At 39.8% G+C, this 20,833-nt stretch overlaps 1 protein-coding gene and 1 pseudogene across 2 annotated transcripts in view; both read right to left on the minus strand.

Annotated features, from left to right (window-relative positions):
• LOC146964738 (protein mono-ADP-ribosyltransferase PARP4-like) overlaps nt 1-20,833 on the minus strand; it is a 103,892-nt pseudogene that overhangs the window by 41,286 nt on the left and 41,773 nt on the right. The gene's annotated exons all lie outside the window — the stretch shown is intronic.
• LOC146964740 (uncharacterized) lies at nt 956-4,486 on the minus strand. The gene is made up of 4 exons (XM_085765466.1): nt 3,758-4,486; nt 3,432-3,587; nt 3,241-3,333; nt 956-1,588 (listed from the first exon to the last, which is right to left on the minus strand). The coding sequence occupies exons 1-4, from the start codon at nt 4,421-4,423 to the stop codon at nt 1,286-1,288; spliced, it is 1,218 nt and encodes a 405-aa protein (XP_085621592.1). The 5' UTR covers nt 4,424-4,486; the 3' UTR covers nt 956-1,285.

Raw genomic sequence — 20,833 nt, forward strand, 5'->3', positions numbered from 1 at the left:
ATCAACGCAACCGTTTCCATTCACCTTTCTTAGTTGTGACAACGTAATTTGAAATTACATTGAACCAACCATCTATATTACTTTGGGCGAAATAGCTTTTCCTTTTCAGTCAAAGATTCTATTAAGTACTGCTTACTCAATGACTGTTAGCCCAAAGGCAAGTTTTTAAGTTGATAATTGATAAAAATTAAGTTATTCCAACTGGATTTAGAATATTATTATAAAGTGCTTTTATTTGTTGTCTAATTAATTACAACAATAATGCACACAACTTTTTAAGTAGCAACAAGATAAAAAAAAATGTTGCTCCAACTAGATTTTCTTCTTTTTTGTAGGTTTTTTTTTTTTTTTTTTGGACAGAAGACAGTTCAACCATTACTTTTTCAATTAACTTTTTTATTACTGTATTTTGAAATACACTTGAGCATTGCAAAAAGGAAATAAGAACTCAAATTTCAACTGCTTCTCAGTGACAAAAGCATTATGTAATTCCTTATGTGTTAGGTATTCCTTACACATCTTAAATAAGTCAGAACACCTAACATCACTGTCTCCATAGAAACATACAGTAACAGCAAAAGCCAAGAGACTAACAGCTGCATAGTAACACAATTAGACCTATAATTGTCACAAGTAAGCCCACATCATTCATTTTAAAAACACACACACAAAAACATTCGCTTTGGGCTAAAATATGTACACATTTCTTTAAACAATAGCTCTGTTTTCTCGACTGTCATGACAGTATTGAACATGTAGCATAACATTAACTAACCTGGCCGGGAAACATTCTCAAAATTCTTGTTGCTTCTTCTATTGAATAAAAAACACTTGAGTATTGTAAAAAGAAAATAAGTAAACAAACTAAAATTTCAACTTCTCCTCAGTGACAAAAGCATTATGTAATTCCTTATGTGTTATGTATTACTTAAACACCGTGTAACAACTTCAAAAGTGCTGTCTCCAGCAAAAGCCAAGTAGTGGCCATGAAACTTTGCAAGTGACTTAAAGGTGCAAAGCAACACAAGTATAATCGTCACAAGCAAGCCCACATTCATTTCAAAAACAGATACATAAAAACATTCTCTTTGGGCTAAAATATGGACATATGTCTTTAAACAAGACCTTTGTTCTGTCCTCTGTCACAACAAGATTGAACAGCATAACATTAACTAACCTGACAGAGAAACATTTTAAATGTTTGGTTGTTTCTTCAGTTGAATAAAATGCAATGTCATCTGATGAAAAATGTGACAGTGCTCTGAAATAGACAGATCTGAGATTTTTACAAAATAGTGTTTTTCAGACCCATGATTTTAGCACTGCATCTCAGCCCATCCAGGCCAAGGAACAACTTTTGAAAAACTTCAAAAGTGTATTTAAGCTTCTTGCAGTAGCTGATGTTGAGGGCATAAATTATGCCCATCAACAAGGCACAGGACCTTGGAATGTCCTTCTCAACCAAACATTTGGTTCCTTCCACGACAATTGCTGTCACCCAGTGATCTGCTTCAGGGGTTGACCTGTCTCCAACGATGGCAATTTTCATCACATGACTTTCCAAGCTCGTCTCAAACTCTTCATTGTCCTTGTAAAGCAAAAAAGAGAGAGAATTTTACAATTGACCTTCAGTTGTCTGTGCATCTTGATATTTTTCTTAATGCTTTTCACGTTGCATAAAATATCTGAACCAGTAAACAGTTATCTGTTCTGCTTTTCCTTTACATTACTATTAACATTTACCATTGTTATGCCCAGCTCGTTCAAGAGCATAACTAGGAGGGAGGACCACACAGCGACCAGGTCAATTAAACATAAATTTATTAACGAAACACAAGGTTAAAGGTAGATCAATAGTCAATAATCATAAAGTAACAAAAAGCTAACAGAACACAATCAAACAAAGCAACACTGAGATGCCTGGGTGGCACCAGCCATCCAGGAGGGAGGAAGAGGCCGCCATCTTAGAAAGGCCTCCTCTTTATAGACCCAGCTGCAGGTGGAGTTGATCCCCCTGACGAGGTAGGCGGGACACAGCAGAGAACCTACGGAGGGGAGATGAGACAGAGAGGCGCAGCAGCAACACAACATGGCCGAGGGCCATAACACCCCCCCCCATAAAACACAAGACCCCCACTAAGAAGGTCTTGTGTAGCGTCAACCACAACAACAACCAGTCCAAACTTCATGCACCTCATCCAACAGAGAACAGAGCTAGCCACTCAATAACAGCCACAGAGAGACAGAGTGACCAAGGAGCGCACCCTCCTAACTGCCTAACTGAAGCTGACTAACTGCGCCCTAGTCTTCATGTGCGTACTGGCGGCGGGTATTTATGCACCTCTAAACCGTCTGTATTGGGGAGACAACTTGTCCCAGCCAATACTTCGGGGTGCTCCCGAGACCACTGCTGCTAACCGCACGGACAACACACAAAAACAAAAAACAGCCCTGCAAAAAAAACAAACAAAGCAACCCCTCCTTGTGAGGAAACTGCCACTACAGCCTACTGAGGGACACAACTGCTCCAATCACCCGCTCCCCGCAGCCACACAGAGTTAACTTAGCCACCATTCTCCTTGAATGCAGGTCACCAGAAAAAACACCCCAGCATTACACTACACTCACAAAACCAAGCCACTGTGATCCTCCCAACTTCACTGCCACACGTGCCATGCCCTGACACTCCCAAGTTCAAAATTGGACGAGCCCCCACTTGTTATGCCCAGCTCGTTCAAGAGCATAACTAGGAGGGAGGACCACACAGCGACCAGGTCAATTAAACATAAATTTATTAACGAAACACAAGGTTAAAGGTAGATCAATAGTCAATAATCATAAAGTAACAAAAAGCTAACAGAACACAATCAAACAAAGCAACACTGAGATGCCTGGGTGGCACCAGCCATCCAGGAGGGAGGAAGAGGCCGCCATCTTAGAAAGGCCTCCTCTTTATAGACCCAGCTGCAGGTGGAGTTGATCCCCCTGACGAGGTAGGCGGGACACAGCAGAGAACCTACGGAGGGGAGATGAGACAGAGAGGCGCAGCAGCAACACAACATGGCCGAGGGCCATAACACCATGCTGATGCGGTATGAAGTACATTGTCCTTAAAGGGAAATTCCAGTTTAATGTTACCCTAGAGTCTAACAGACTGTGAGTCTGAGATCAAAATTTCCCTTAATTTCCCCCTATGCTCAGTTAGGATTTATTTCTGTTTCATAATATTGCATTACTTACCCCAAACTCTTTGAACAAATCCTCTTCTTTCTCTCCAAGGTATACAACCAGGCACCGGATGGCTACTTCTCTCCGCATTTCAATTGTATTGTGCTGTATGAAAAAAGAATGTTGATGGTGTCAGGTGCCATAAACTATTCAAATGAGTATAATCTACAAAAAAAGAGGCAAACTCTGAATAATTACCATACCTCAATAAGCATGTCCTTAATCTTCCTGATCCTTGCTCCTGAAGCTTCTCCTCTTGATGAAACCACATCCATTAGTTTCTGGGTGCACTGGTCCAGTTTGGCCATGAAAGTCGCCTCCAGGTTTACCGTGGTTATTCTTTTAAACTCATCATTTATCTGTGGAGGACATGGAGCACATGATTAACCACAGAATATCCAATAACATTAATGAGGACAAAATTACTTTTTGTGATCGATCGATCGATCGTGACTCGTGAGTGAGTGAGTGAGTGAGTGAGTGAATAAATGTAATAACTTTTAACAAACTTTTTTTTTTTTTTTTTTACCTGTGTTGCATCAAACAATGCAGGCCAGCGCTGCATGAAGTCCCTGATTGCAGGTGCCTCCTGTATGATTTCTTGCCTCCGAAGAGAGAATGTCTTGGCCATTTTTCCAGTAACCACCTGGCCATTATTCTTTTTCATCACTTCAGACAATAGCTCCACTCTTTCTTTCTCCAAACTCTCACTGGTTTCACCTTGGGGGTGAGGAGGCAAATAATTTACTTCAGCCTTCTTTGCCTTTTTAACATTTTTCGCAGGAGTCTGCTCATGTGACGCTTTCCTTTTCAGTGAGTTAACCAAAATTTCTGGGCAGCCAGTCCCACGAAGTTTGGACCTGAAGTTGTTCATTTTATATTTGAGTCGTTGGATCCACCCATAACATCCATTGAAGGACCCGGGCTCCTTGAGGCAGGGATGTTTTTTGACCAAGGCCTCTGCTACTTGACTTAGTTGGGCACTTGATGGATACGCTGTGTCAAATATGGTCTCAGCTAAATTTCCCAGAATGTCTGGAAGTAGTGAGATGAGATCTTTGGTATCAAACAGAATCCCAGAACAACTTAACTTTTCATTGCCTGACTGAAGCAGAATCTCTGTGTTGGCAGAGAAACGAGGGATTAGAAATTCTGCAGGCCAGCCCTTTGACCGCTGGGCGGGACTTCCAGTCATCGATCTTGGAGAAACAGGTAACGTGTCATGGGAGGATGCAGATGAGCAGACATCATCAGAAGGCAGAGGCGAATTATCAGTAATACTTGAGAAGGAGCTGTCTACATCTGTTAAAGTCAGAGTTACGGTTTGAGGTTCATCGATGTACACAATCTTGATGGTGCCCTTATCTGCGATGTCAGTTGTTGAGAGCAATGAAAATAATTCGTCACCAAAATCAGCATCTTTGAAATGCAGACAAAAATCCCTAGTAATCCCAAATGTAACTTGAACAATTGAATGAAGCTCTTCAACTGTTCCTGGGATTCCAGATGGTAATGTCAGTTTCTGAACATAATGGTCTGAAAGTACCACTCTGAGATTGGCTGGTTGTGACATTGATGAATCTGTAACACACAAAATGTTTAAAATGTTAGTAAGTTAGTATGATAACAATAACGTTCAGTGAAAATCCAGTTTTCTCTCATAGCTGGCTTTAAACAGTGCTTATCCAAAACTACTTTTTTGTTGCAAATAGTTAAACTGTTCACACAAATCAGCCATATAAACTGAGAGTTCAACACTAATAACATATTCTACTTTTTTTTTGGATACATCTAAATGTAAATTCAGGCAGTACCAAACCTCATCATCATATGGTCATTTCTTATTTGAGAGTCCTGTAAATATGCCTGGCTTCTTTCGTTTCAGCTATGACTTCTGTTGTTCTTTGACAAGTCAAGAACATACTAGCTATGGAACACAAATGTATCGTTTCAGGGTTACAATGTTTTTTCCACCAAGCACATAAGGTGTTAATGGGTACATGTCAGATAGCTCTGTGGGCTCTAGCACTTTCACAGTGCTTGTTTTCTCAAGGATAAAGCTTCTGAGATGTTCAACTGACCAAGCTATTAAGCTTTTCACAATGAACAGAAGTGTGCCCTTCACAACAACTATTTGGATTAGTTCTCCAAAATCTGTGAGACCACCTGTTGATCCATTAGCCAGAACCATTCCAACTGCATATTTTGTGCCACTGTAACACACATTGTTGGCTATTTGGATATGCATCTCAGTTGGGAATTTAACCTGTAGTGCTTCCTGGATGTCTTCTCTTAGCACAGCAATATCTACAGTTGACAGTTGTGTGGCCTGCAACACAGGTTTCACAATACTGGGATCATGTTGGTTGTACGCAATCATCAGCTGATGCTTCATAGCCATTGATAACAGAATATTTCGAAAGCTATGATTGTGCCGGACAATACGCTTAAAAAGGCTATGTTTAGCCTCGAAACGCATTGTCCAAAGGAACACAAGTGGACCATAGGCCCTGATCAGCTGCGGATAGTGCTCCAGGAAATGGTGTTTAGGGATAAGTTTTTCCTGCGGGAAAACCTGGAGAAACCTATGTTTATGTTCCGAGATCTTACTGTCAAGGTAACATATGCTCTCTTCTGTGTGTACATGACTGACAACAAGCTCGACGATGTCTTTCAGCACCAGAAGTACTTCCCAAGCTGGTTCACCCTCAGGGATTTTTGATCCAATTATGAGGGGTAGGAACTGCAACAATGACCAGTTCTCATGGGCGTTCCCTCCAACACTTTTCTTAGCTGCAAAATTTAGAGGGACCTGCTGTGGAGCATCCGTCTTATCTGACCATTTGTAGGGGAATGTTTTTATGCTTCTGTTGAGTTCTTCAAGAGTGATGTATTTACTCTTGATGAACACTTGAAGACACAAAGCCATTTCCCGAGGGACTATGCCCTCAAACAAATCATGTAACACATCAGGTGGATACCCTGACAAAACACTGAAGTACTTCAGATTCTCTGTAAGCACACACTGCCTTTTTACTCCGCAGACATGTGTCAGAGCAGGATTCTCCTGTACAGTCTGCACATGCATTTCATGTTGTTCTGTGGTTCTGGCTTGAAATGCCCCTGTTCTCACTTCTTTCTCCCGGAACTCTGACTGTTCACCCAGACAGAATCTGCACACATAAGAACCAGAGAAGTTTTCAACAAACCCCCCCATGGAATGGGCCCCAAGGTTATCTGCCACAACACTAAACACTGTTCCTTTAACTTTTATGCCTAATGCTGGGACATACAAACCCTCCTCTTCCAAGCTCACAAGGTCCTTTAGCAGTGGGTCCAGTACAGAACTATACCCAAATCTTTTCACATCGTCAGCCTTGCAGAGAATTGCTAAGAAGATGGACGTCAGTGAAGATCTGAGCAGTGTAGGAACACCAGCCAACATCCAGTACACAGCAGTGACTTTGTGTTTCTTCCTTGACGTGCCCAGCGGATTACAAATCTCAAAGTCGTCTACATAGAGAATGATAGAAATGGTAGGATTTCCTGCAGAAAACAACTCATTTGTTTTATAATAACTGCCATCAGACATTGCCCTGTACTGAAAGTCACTGTTACTTTGAGCTACACTATCATGGATGATAAAATCACAGATCTCTTTCTGGCTCAAAATCTGTAGCAATGACTTGAGAAGAGGGATGTACTGGAAGGTTCTGTTTTCCTCCTTACTGAGTATATACTCCACTGGTTCAACCACACCAAACTGCTCCTTAAAAAATGCCCGTCTCTTGTATGCAGAAGAAAGTGGACCACTACGACTCAGACTAGAAGTCAAGGGGTTTGCTTCACAAAGCTCTGTCACCATGTCTGATACAACAGCCTCATCAATAACACAGTTGTGCTTCCCCAAACAGGATTGTAAAGTGTTCTTGATGATTGGACCTGATGCTGAATGGGAGATGAAGTGTAACTCTTCAATAACTTCATCAATACACCTGTTTGATACATGAAATATGCTCTCCAGTTTTAGAAACAACAATGCTAATCTTTTTTCAAGGAGGTTTGGCAAGGCAAGGCAAGGCAATTTTATTTGTATAGCCCGTTTTTACAAACAGTTTGTCTCAAAGGGCTTTACATGGCATCGTAACAACATCCTCTGTCCTTAGACCCTCACATCGACTGAGGAAAAACTCCATGGAAACCCTTTTAACAGGGAAAAGTCGGAGAAACCTCAGGGTGAGCAACAGAGGAGGGATCCCTCACCCAGGACGGACAGACGTGCAATAGATGTTGTTACAGACAAGAAAACAGTTTACAGTTTGTCACAGAATGTGCGAAATATGGAAATGTTAGCAGGAGTTGATGAAGGCAGTCTCTGGTGAGGGGAGGGGGCGGGGGGGGGGGGGGGGGGGGCGGGGCGGGCAGGGAGAGCTGGCCAGCTCGATGGGAGGGCTGGGTGGCAGATTGGTCCATGGGAAGGAAGGGGAGGCCGGTCTAACAGCAGGGGAAGGGGAGGGAGGGGGGGGCGATGCAGGCGGCGGCTGGTGCAGAGAGATGGAGCTCCGGTGGATCTGAGGAAACACAGAGAGAGTGCGAGACACCAAGGCCAAACTACAAAGTACAGCAGAAAATGACAGTTCAAAAATATATGGTATATATTGGTAGCTCTTTATCATTATCACCATCATCAGTCATAGAAATTTCAACATCTTCAACCTCCACGTCACTGTGGTCGTCTGCATTTGAGGAAGATGCATACTTTAGCACATCATCTTTAAAGTCTTGCAGTGTGTGAGGAGTGTGCTTTCTGCTTTTGTGGGAGGCAAATGTTCCATGAATATTGGTGCTGAAATTGCAGTTTTTAAACACACATACTACAGACTCATGTTTTTTCAAATGTCGACCAAGGTGCTCAAAAAACTCTCTCTCTGTTGGTATTGCACTAGTGCTACAACACTGGCAAGTGAAGGACAGAGTTTCTGATCTGACACTTTGCTGAGCTTCATGTGAGTGCTGTCTTGACAGATGTGACTTAAGGCTACCCCATGTTTTAAATGAACAAAAACAGTCTTGGTGAACACATGGAAAACGTTCTCCACCATGGCCATGACGTAACCTGTAGTGCCGTAGCAACCCAATTTTTGTGGAGGTTTTATTTTTACATAGTTTACACTCAAAACCCATCTTTGAAAACAATAATGTTACAAAACGTAATGTGCGGGTAACAATAGCGTGTAGGTAATGTAAAAGCTCTCTCTGTAACTGAAAATTACTTAAACAAATTGAAAATTACTGCAACAAATGTAAACCCTTCAGTAGAACTATTATAACAATGTTTTACTCACCGTAAAATGTTTTCTTCATCAAGGGTGTTCAGCCTCATCACACACCGTCTCACTCCCAACTTGTCCAAGCAGGTTGTGTGGTGAGAGGGAACTTGAAATTGGAAAATCAGTTTTCAGAAAAATTAAGTTATCAAGCCAGGTTTTTAAGTTACAACAACTTGAATTTTGTTGAAAATGCACCAAGAATAAAATTTGAGTTGTAATGATATATAAAATTAAGTTGATGTAATTACCAACATTATTGGTTTATCACAACTTAAAAAAATAAAGTGTAGAACTTAGAAGGTTTATTTAAATTAACTAATTACAATTTTTAACTTGCATCCGTGTATTAAATCAAGTGGTGTTAAAAGATGCCCCGAGTTACTTTTTAGAGTGTGTGGGAAATAAATAAAGGTTTATTTGTTTTACACCTACCATATTTTTGGGTGTTTTAGCTCTTTTGTTTGAAACGGGAAAAAGTCGCAAATTTGCTGCTATCTAAAAAAAAAAAAAAAAAAAAAAAGGTTCGACGATCAGTCGACTACGGCAAAATCTGACGAATCAGATTCGACTATGAAAATCCTTAGTCGAAAACAGCCCTAGAAAGAAGAGAGAAAAAAGAAAAGGACAGAAGGAAAGAAAGAAAATGGGAAGTGCAGAGGGAGAAAGAAAGAAAGAAAGAACAAAAGGACAGAAAGAAAGAAAAAGACACAGAGAGAAGGGTAGATAGAGAAAGAAAAAGGTAAGAAAAACAGAATAATAGAAGATAAAGAGAATAGAGAATGAATGAAAGAGACAGAGTAGTAAGAAAGAAGGAAAGAAATTGGGGTGGATAAATGAAAGAGAGATATACAGAGAGCGGTAGAAAGAAAGAAAGAAAGAAAGAAAGAAAGAAAGAAAGAAAGAAAGAAAGAAAGAAAGAAAGAAAGAAAGAAATTGGGTAGAAACAAAGAAAGAAAAAAGGAGCAGAAAGAAAGACAGAAAGACACAAAGAAGTAAAAAGAAATGGGGTAAAAGAAAGAAAGAAAGAAGAAAAAGAGAGAGGGGGATGATAGATAGAAAGAGGTAGATGGATGGATGGATAGAGAGGGAAAGATAGAAAGAAGTTATGTAAAATACAAATGAAGGAGTAAAAGAAAGAAAGAGAAAAAGAGAGAAAAAAGAGACAGGGTTTGAAAAAAGAAAGAGATAGATAGATAGATAGATAGATAGATAGATAGATAGATAGATAGATAGATAGATAGATAGATAGATAGATAGATAGATAGATAGATAGATAGATAGGACACATGTTAAAAGCTGCGTCCTATATCTAGTCCAGTCATTTTATGAGAAAAGGTTAAACAAATTGCAACAGAAGCAAACTCATCTGATTTTGTATCCTCAGCATGTCCTGAGTGAGGGAAAAAAAGCCCCGAAGAATCCCATTAGGGGAAAGTTTAGAAAAACACCCAAACATATCCCATTTATACGCATATAAAAAAAAAAATTCACGTGTATAGGGTAAAATTTATATATCTCCATGAAAATTACTGAGTTGATTACTTACATTAAGACAAACAAAAAATGTATTACAAGTTTTTTGAAATTCTTTGTTAACATGAGCAAATTTGCATACATTTGCATAAATTCCACCGTTTTGACAGCACATGTATATATGAAGTTGCTGTGGTGGTACCGGCATGAAAATTGGTATGAGTTGACTCCATCGGTCAACCGACAAGTTGACCACTTTAAATTTCAAGATGACTGCAATTTTTCACGACAGCCACATCCTTAGTAGAGCAGGTATGACATGAGCCAACAGTGCATAATCCAATTACGTATGACTAATTTGCATACATACAGCACCTGATCTAAACATTGAGTAGAGCAGGTGAAAATGTCTTGTTCAATCTTGTTAACATATAATATGTTAACAAGATTGAACAAGACATTTTTTTAACTGTAATATGATATTACAGTTAAAAAACTTAAGGAATGGAACCAAAGACTACCCATGAGCATTAATAGAGACGGAGCAGGTCATACCTGCTCTACTAAGGATGTGGCTGTCTTGAAAAATTGCAGTCAAAACGGTGGAATTTATGCAAATGTATGCAGATTTATGCAAATTTGCTCATGTTAACAAAGAATTTCAAAAAACTTGTAATACATTTTTTGTTTGCCTTAATGTAAGTAATCAACTCAGTAATTTTCATGGAGATATCTAAAGGTTAAAAATTTTACCCTATACACGTGAATTTTTTTTTTTTATGCGTATAAATGGGATATGTTTGGGTCTTTTTCTAAACTTTCCCCTAATGGGATTCTTCGGGGCTTTTTTTCCCCACACTCAGGACATGCTGAGGATACAAAATCAGATGAGTTTGCTTCTGTTGCAATTTGTTTAACGTTGACCCCTTTTTTGGCCTAAAATGACTGGACTAATCCTAGGCTCCACCTGTAATTGCACTACTATTTATAGAGGTGGAAAGGTTAAACGTCTGAACTGAAATTCATGAGAAAAAAATTAATTGTTGGAGACGTTTACATCAAAAGTATAAAATAATTGAGAGGCTGATGAATTTGAGCTGAAAACCTGCTGTGTCTGTGTCTGGGTGTGTGAGTCTGACAGTCTCTCTGTCTGCGTGTACATGTGCAGAAAGTAAAACTGTTAAGCGCCACAAAACTCCTCCCTCCCTAATGATCTGATTGATTACACCTGCGTGGCAGCCTGCCCTCAGAAGTTACCATGGCGACTACCATGCTTACATTTTACTGTGTGGAACAGTGTTGTGTTTGTGTGTTTGTCTGTTTGTGTATGCGTGCATGTGTGACTGTGTGTGAGCGTCTGTGTGTGTCTGTCTGTGTGAGTGTGCATGCCTGTGTTTGTGCGTGGACATCCTCTGTCAGTCTGGTTTATCATGTGTCTGTGTGGGGCTGTGTTTAAAAACATCTTAACGAGCTGCCAGGCTGCACCTGCACTGTTCTATTTATAGACTTTGATAACGAGCTGGCCGCTACAGCTGGACCAACTGCACGCAGAGCAGAGCAGAGCAGAGCAGAGAGATTTGAGCTTGGCGCAGCTTCCGAAAACAGCCCATAAAAAGAGAACCGTACCTCTTATCAGAATGTGGTCATGATTTTCTGGGCAAGAAGTCCTTCCTGAGCACATTGATGTGCATTAAATGTTTGTAGGGCAAAAACTTTTCTTGCCGTCGCAAGTTAGAAAAGGGGGTCATTCCTGTTTTTCTCCAAAAATCAGCTCCTACTTTTATATTGAAGTCAATGAGCCACTGGAGCGGGTCTAGCTGCACAAAGAGGCTCACTGAGACAATTCTGTAAGTCTGTCTGCTGTTTTGAACACATCATATGAGAGACGACAAGTGTGGCTACAAACGGTGAGGAAATCATGTGTCTAGAGTTTAATTTGTGGCCGTGCTGGCAGTTTATCCAGAAAAAATCCTGAATGTTTTTTCGATCCCTCTCACTCTAACGATGATGTCACTCACTCTAAGCCCTGCTCGTTAAACGCAACACACAACCATTATAAAGTTGGATTTTGTCGAATTGCTAAATACCTAAAAACTGTTGAAGATATCAATAAGCTGAGTCATAGAGGAATACTTAAAAAGTTTGTCTACAGCTTAGAATTTGAATGAAGTCCGTGGGTGAAATTATGCTGAAGCTTTAGAGGTTCAAAGAAGTATGAAGATTTTAAAAGTTTGAAGACGTTTTCAATGCATTCCTATGGGACAAAAAAATAAGAAAAAGTTAAATAATTTAAAAAGTATAAAAAGTATAAAAAATTTGAATACATCCGATAATGTCCAGAAAAAGCTGCACGTTTTGATATATGAATTGTTGAAATAGTACAAAGTATGAAGGACTAGAAGAAGTCCAAAAAAGGGAAGAAGAACTCAGAACTAGAAACAGCAACGGAACATGCGTGTGAATGCTGAAAGCCATTGCTGAACCATGTTGAATTAGCAGAATAAATTGACAAAGACATGCAGAATGGCATACAAGAAACATGTCAAGGAAGGAATTGAACCCACAACTCCATGAGTGGTAACCTAACACACTAACCATATGGCCACAGAGCACCTGAGTTACAAAGAGCTTTATACTATGAGGAATCAACGACTGTCCAATGACAGCTGAATAATTGGAATCAAAAGTCAAGCAGTGACGTGAAATGACTGAGGCAGGAATCGAACTCATGACCTCATGATCACTAAAGCTTTACTCTGCCACTGGGCTACAGAGAGCACACTGCTTTCAAGACTGTTGTCATTCATTCTAATGTGATGATGTGCTGCAAACTGGTACGAGTAATCAAGGAGATAACAAACACCTGTAACCAATTGAAGGCGGGGGAGGGGAGGTTAATTCTGCCAGTGACGTCCAATAGTGGGCAGCGCAGGACAAGAAATGATGGATACAAATCATTCAAGAGCTTTGCTTTTCTCTGCTGCTCCAGTGCATTTAAATCTTAGAGCAGTAGTATAAACAAGAAACATGTCCACAACCCTGGACCTCATGATTGGCAACCCAGCAAACTAACCTCTCAACCACAGAGGGAGATAAAACATGCAGAATTTTATACTGTGATAAATCAAACACTGTCCAATGCAGCTGTAGTTTACACAGTTTAAACAAGGAGCAAGTTATCAGAAATCAACAGAGGAAGACTGGGGGAATGATTCACTAACAAAGTGGTCGGGGCTGGATTTAAACCTGCAATCTTCAGTACATCAGCCCAGTGATCTAACCACTTCACCATAGTTACATTCAATGAGGGAAGGGTAAAAGAAATCCCCGCTCTCTGTCGCTTCGCCACAGAGAGCACACACATAAGCATGTTGTCATTGATTGTAATGCTGCAAACTGTGGCACAAGCAATTAATGAGTCTCTTAACGAACACCTGTAACCAATTGAGGGTGGGGGAGGGGAGCAGAATTCAACATAACATAACAAGAGTGCTTCCCTTGGATTCGATCCAGTGACCTTGGGGTTGGCAAGCAGCCACCACTATTTTTATATGAAATCAAACAAAGTATAAAGCCCATTCCAGCGAATTAAAAAGTTGAGCTCCTGCTACTCTGCTGTGAAAAAAATTGCATTGGGCTGAATGGCAGAGAGAGAGCACCCAGGCTGCATTTAAAAAATATTTTAAATTCTTCTCTGAGTCTCTGTGCATTTTTGACGGCATTGTGAGACAGAAGACAAGCGTGGCTACAAACTGTTTCCAAAATCATGAGTGTAGAGTGTCATTTGTAGCTTTGGTGGCAGTTTCAGAAGAAAAGTTCCAGTCGCTTTTTTGGATCTGCTGCACTCTACGATGACGTCACCCACTCTGACCCAACCCCATACACACTCATTGAAAAGTGTGAAATTTGTCAGAAATCCTCATGTGCTTTTAAAGGATTTATCTCAAAAACGGTACAAGCTATGAAAAAGTTGTACACACAGGATGAATACATTAGAAGTTTGTCTACAGCTTAGAATTTGAACTAGAAAAAGCATTTCCAAGAATGGAAATGGTGTGACTGCTGATAGCAACTGAACGCTGTTGCAGAATTAGCAAATAGTGCAAGCAGTGATCACCATACAAATGTTTGACCAAGGTCGGAAACGAACCCACAACCTCATGGTCATTAGACGTCCACTCTGCCTCTAGGCCACGGTGCACACACAGTTGCAGAGACTGTTGTCTGTTAATGATCTGCTGATTTTAAAAAGTATAAATAGTTAAAAAGAGAAAAGTAATGCCGATAAAGTTAAAAAAAGCTGCACGTTTTGATATATGAATTGTTGAAATAGCACAACACCTAACACACTAACCATATGGCCACAGAGAACCTGAGTTACAATGAGCTTTATACTATGAGGAATCAAAGACTGTCCAATGACAGCTGAATAATTGGAATCAAAAGTCAAGCAATGATGTGAAATGACTGAGGCAGGAATCGAACCCATGACCATATGATCACTAAGCCTTTACTCTGCCACTCGGCTACAGAGAGCGCACTGCTTACAAGACTGTTGTCTTTCATTGTAATGTGATGATGTGCTGCAAACTGGTATGAGTAATCAAGGAGATAACAAACACCTGTAACCAATTGAAGGCGGGGGAGGAGAGCAGAATTCAACATAACATAACAAGAGTTCTTCCCTTGGATTCGAACCAGTGACCTTGGGGCTGGCAAGCAGCCACCCTAACCCCTACACTACAGTGGAGTTATGGAGAAGAGAGGTTGAGACTTTGATGAATGTGAGATTTTTCAATGATGCTTAAAATAAAGAGAAATTAGTATAAATTAGCCACACCAAGTAAGAAGAGGACTTTTTTGTGACCTGTGACTACTTTTTGGTGAATTAAAATGAATTAAAAAGCACTTAACGGCAAGTTACAAAGTTGAGCTCCTTCTCCTGCTGTTGTGAAAAAAATGCATTGGGCTGAATGAGAGCAGAGAGCTCCCTGGCTGCATTTAAAAAATATTTTAAATTATTATCTAAGTCTCTTTGCATTTTTGACCAGAATTTTAGCCAGAAGACAAGTGTGGCTACAAAACTGGAGAAAATAATTTGTCTAGAGTTTAATTTGTGGCCATGCTGACAGTTTAGCCAGAAAAACTCTAGAATGTTTTTTTGCCTCTATCCACTCTGGCACCACTCTAGCTCTGCTCGTTAGACGCAATACACACACATAATAAAGCTGAAAAAAATCAGAAAAAGTTAAATATTTGAAAAAGTATAAATAGTTAAAAAGAGAAAAGTAATGCCGATAAAGTTCAAAAAAAGCTGCACGTTTTGATATATGAATTGTTGAAATAGCACAAAGTATGAAGGACTAGAAGAAGACCGTAAAAAGGCGGAAGAAAATGGCCAAACAGAAGAACAATAGTGTGACTGCTTCAGCAGTCACACTAACTAGAAAAAAGCATTTCCAAGAATGGAAATGGTGTGACTGCTGATAGCAACTGAACGCTGTTGCAGAATTAGCAAATAGTGCAAGCAGTGATCACCATACAAATGTTTGACCAAGGTCAGAATCGAACCCACAACCTCATGGTCATTAGACTTCTACTCTGCCTCTAGGCCACAGTGCACACACAGTTGCAGAGACCGTTGTCTGTTAATGATCTGCACACTGTCAACATCAAGAAAGCTTGAGAGTCAAGCTTGAATGACTTAGAATGAAAATTTCTGTGAATTTCAGGCTGAGAGCAGCAGTTTCAACATGAAGCAAGTTATCAGAAGTCAACAGAGGACAACTGGGAAAATAATTCACTATAATTGTTGTTGAGGCAAGATTTGAACCAGCAACCTTCAGGTCTCCAGACCAGCAAGCTAACCACTAGGCTACAGACAGAGACAGTATGTGATGGGTAAAGAAAACCTTTGATAAGAGGATCACTGGCTTCTGCTTAAAAAAAAAAGTAAGGAATCGAACCCATGACCTCATGATCAATAAACCTTTACTCTGCCACTTCGCCACAGAGAGCACAGACATAAGCATGTTTCAGACAGAGTTGTGGAGAATTCTCAGCATTGGGCTGAATGAGAGCAGAGAGCTCCCTGGCTGCATTTAAAAAATATTTAAAATTATTATCTAAGTCTCTTTGCATTTTTGACCAGAATTTTAGCCAGAAGACAAGTGTGGCTACAAAACTGGAGAAAATAATTTGTCTAGAGTTTAATTTGCAGAAAAAGTTAAATATTTGAAAAAGTATAAATAGTTAAAAAGAGAAAAGTAATGCCGATAAAGTTCAAAAAAAGCTGCACGTTTTGATATATGAATTGTTGAAATAGCACAACACCTAACACACTAACCATATGGCCACAGAGAACCTGAGTTACAATGAGCTTTATACTATGAGGAATCAAAGACTGTCCAATGACAGCTGAATAATTGGAATCAAAAGTCAAGCAATGAAGTGAAAAGACTGAGGCAGGAATCAAACCCATGACCATATGATCACTAAACCTTTACTCTGCCACTCGGCTACAGAGAGCACACTGCTTTCAAGACTGTTGTCATTCATTGTAATGTGATGATGTGCTGCAAACTGGTATGAGTAATCAAGGAGATAACAAACACCTGTAACCAATTGAAGGCGGGGGAGGAGAGCAGAATTCAACATAACATAACAAGAGTTCTTCCCTTGGATTCGAACCAGTGACCTTAGGGTTGGCAAGCATCCACCCTAACCCCTACACTACAGTGGAGTTGTGAAGAAGAGAGGTTGAGACTTTGATGAATGTGAGATTTTTCAATGATGCTTAAAATAAAAATAAATGAGTATACATTAGCCACACCAAGTAAGGAGAGGACTTTTTTGTGACCTGTGACTATTTTTTGGTGAATTAAAATGAATTAAAAAGCACTTAACTGCAAGTTACAAAGTTGAGCTCCTTCTCCTGCTGATGTGAAAAGAATGCATTGAGCTGAATGGGAGCAGAGAGCTCCCTGGCTGCATTTAAAAAATATTTAAAATTATTATCTAAGTCTCTTTGCATTTTTGACCAGAATTTTAGCCAGAAGACAAGTGTGGCTACAAAACTGGAGAAAATAATTTGTCTAGAGTTTAATTTGTGGCCGTGCTGACAGTTTAGCCAGAAAAACTCTAGAATGTTTTTTTGCCTCTATCCACTCTGACACCACTCTGGCTCTGCTCGTTAGACGCAACACACACACATTATAAAGCTGAAAAAAATCAGAAAAAGTTAAATATTTGAAAAAGTATAAATAGTTAAAAAGAGAAAAGTAATGCCGATAAAGTTCAAAAAAAGCTGCACGTTTTGATATATGAATTGTTGAAATAGCACAAAGTATGAAGGACTAGAAGAAGACCGTAAAAAGGCGGAAGAAAATGGCCAAACAGAAGAACAATAGTGTGACTGCTTCAGCAGTCACACTAACTAGAAAAAGCATTTCCAAGAATGGAAATGGTGTGACTGCTGACAGCAACTGAACGCTGTTGCAGAATTAGCAAATAGTGCAAGCAGTGATCACCATACAAATGTTTGACCAAGGTCGGAATCGAACCCACATCCTCATGGTCATTAGACTTCCACTCTGCCTCTAGGCCACGGTGCACACACAGTTGCAGAGACTGTTGTCTGTTAATGATCTGCACACTGTCAACATCAAGAAAGCTTGAGAGTCAAGCTTGAATGACTTAGAATGAAAATGTCTGTGAATTTCAGGCTGAGCACTAACCATATGGCCACAGAGAACCTGAGTTACAATGAGCTTTATACTATGAGGAATCAAAGACTGTCCAATGACAGCTGAATAATTGGAATCAAAAGTCAAGCAATGAAGTGAAAAGACTGAGGCAGGAATCGAACCCATGACCATATGATCACTAAACCTTTACTCTGCCACTCGGCTACAGAGAGCACACTGCTTTCAAAACTGTTGTCATTCATTGTAATGTGATGATGTGCTGCAAACTGGTATGAGTAATCAAGGAGATAACAAACACCTGTAACCAATTGAAGGCAGTGGAGGAGAGCAGAATTCAACAAAACATAACAAGAGTTCTTCCCTTGGATTCGAAGCAGTGACCTTAGGGTTGGCAAGCATCCACCCTAACCCCTACACTACAGTGGAGTTGTGAAGAAGAGAGGTTGAGACTTTGATGAATGTGAGATTTTTTGTGAAAAAGTTAAATATTTGAAAAAGTATAAATAGTTAAAAAGAGAAAAGTAATGCCGATAAAGTTAAAAAAAAGCTGCACGTTTTGATATATGAATTGTTGAAATAGCACAAAGTATGAAGGACTAGAAGAAGACCGTAAAAAGGCGGAAGAAAATGGCCAAACAGAAGAACAATAGTGTGACTGCTTCAGCAGTCACACTAACTAGAAAAAGCATTTCCAAGAATGGAAATGGTGTGACTGCTGAAAGCAGCTGAACGCTGTTGCAGAATTAGCAAATAGTGCTAGCAGTGATCACCATACAAATGTTTGACCAAGGTCGAAATCGAACCCACAACCTCATGGTCAGTAGACTTTCACTCTGCCTCTAGGCCACAGTGCACACACAGTTGCAGAGACTGTTGTCTGTTAATGATCTGCACACTGTCAACATCAAGAAAGCTTGAGAGTCAAGCTTGAATGACTTAGAATGAAAATTTCTGTGAATTTCAGGCTGAGAGCAGCAGTTTCAACATGAAGCAAGTTATCAGAAGTCAACAGAGGATGACTGGGAAAATAATTCACTATAATTGTTGTTGAGGCAAGATTTGAACCAGCAACCTTCAGGTCTCCAGACCAGCAAGCTAACCACTAGGCTACAGACAGAGACAGCATGTGAGGGGTAAAGAAAACCTTTGATAAGAGGATCACTGGCTTCTGCTTAAAAAAAAAGGAAGGAATCGAACCCATGACCTCATGATCAATAAACCTTTACTCTGCCACTTCGCCACAGAGAGCACAGACATAAGCATGTTGCCATTGTAATGTGATGATGTGCTGCAAACGGTGGCAGAAGCAATTAATGCATCCCTTAACGAACACCTGTAACCAATTGAGGGTGGGGGAGGGGAGCAGAATTCAACATCACATAACAAGATTGCTCATCCTGGATTTGAACTAGTGACCTTGGGGTTGGCAAGCGGCCACCTTACCAACTGGACTACAGACAGAGTTGTGGAGAACTCTCAGCATTGGGCTGAATGAGAGCAGAGAGCTCCCTAGCTGCATTTAAAAAATATTTTAAATTATTATCTAAGTCTCTTTGCATTTTTGACCAGAATTTTAGCCAGAAGACAAGTGTGGCTAAAAAACTGGAGAAAATAATTTGTCTAGAGTTCAATTTGCAGAAAAAGTTAAATATTTTAAAAAGTATAAATAGTTAAAAAGAGAAAAGTAATGCCGATAAAGTTCAAAAAAAGCTGCACGTTTTGATATATGAATTGTTGAAATAGCACAACACCTAACACACTAACCATATGGCCACAGAGAACCTGAGTTACAATGAGCTTTATACTATGAGGAATCAAAGACTGTCCAATGACAGCTGAATAATTGGAATCAAAAGTCAAGCAATGATGTGAAATGACTGAGGCAGGAATCGAACCCATGACAATATGATCACTAAGCCTTTACTCTGCCACTCAGCTACAGAGAGCACACTGCTTTCAAGACTGTTGTCATTCATTGTAATGTGATGATGTGCTGCAAACTGGTACAAGTAATCAAGGAGATAACAAACACCTGTAACCAATTGAAGGCGGGGGAGGAGAGCAGAATTCAACATAACATAACAAGAGTTCTTCCCTTGGATTCGAACCAGTGACCTTGGGGTTAACAAGCGGCCACCCTACCCCCTACACTACAGTGGAGTTGTGGAGAAGAGAGGTTGAGACTTTGATGAATGTGAGATTTTTCAATGATGCTTAAAATAAAAAGAAATGAGTATAAATTAGCCACACCAAGTAAGAAGAGGACTTTTTTGTGACCTGTGACTATTTTTTGGTGAATTAAAATGAATTAAAAAGCACTTAACAGCAAGTTACAAAGTTGAGCTCCTTCTCCTGCTGCTATGAAAAAAATGCATTGGGCTGAATGAGAGCAGAGAGCTCCCTGGCTGCATTTAAAAAATATTTTAAATTATTATGTAAGTCTCTTTGCATTTTTGACCAGAATTTTAGCCAGAAGACAAGTGTGGCTACAAAACTGGAGAAAATAATTTGTCTAGAGTTTAATTTGTGGCCGTGCTGACAGTTTAGCCAGAAAAACTCTAGAATGTTTTTTTGCCTCTCTCCACTCTGACACCACTCTAGCTCTGCTCGTTAGACGCAATACACACCCATTATAAAGCTGAAAAAAATCAGAAAAAGTTAAATATTTGAAAAAGCATAAATAGTTAAAAAGAGAAAAGTAATGCCGATAAAGTTCAAAAAAAAGCTGCACGTTTTGATATATGAATTGTTGAAATAGCACAAAGTATGAAGGACTAGAAGAAGACCGTAAAAAGGCGGAAGAAAATGGCCAAACAGAAGAACAATAGTGTGACTGCTTCCAGCAGTCACACTAACTAGAAAAAGCATTTCCAAAAATGGAAATGGTGTGAATGCTGAAAGCCATTGCTGAACCATGCTGAATTAGCAGAATAAATTGACAAAGACATGCGGAATGGCATACAAGAAACATGTCCAAGGAAGGAAATGAACCCACAACCTTCAGTACATCAGCCCACTGATCTAACCACTTCACCATAGTTACAGTCAATGAGAGAAGAGTAAAAGAAATCCCTGTATAAGAGGCTCACTGACTTC

Source organism: Trachurus japonicus, chromosome 21, assembly GCF_045865225.1.
Source record: "Trachurus japonicus isolate A0001 chromosome 21, Traja_1.0".
NCBI lineage: Eukaryota > Metazoa > Chordata > Actinopteri > Carangiformes > Carangidae > Trachurus > Trachurus japonicus.

Bases quoted from the DNA above. Each gene is read 5' to 3' on its own strand.
- LOC146964740 (XM_085765466.1), bottom strand. From the start codon at position 4,423: ATGACTGGAAGTCCCGCCCAGCGGTCAAAGGGCTGGCCTGCAGAATTT. The intron at 3,588-3,757 runs GTAAAAAAAAAA...TGTCCTCCACAG, and splicing joins CATTGTTTGATGCAACACAG to ATAAATGATGAGTTTAAAAG. The intron at 1,589-3,240 runs GTAAGTAATGCA...TTGCTTTACAAG, and splicing joins ATTTGTTCAAAGAGTTTGGG to GACAATGAAGAGTTTGAGAC.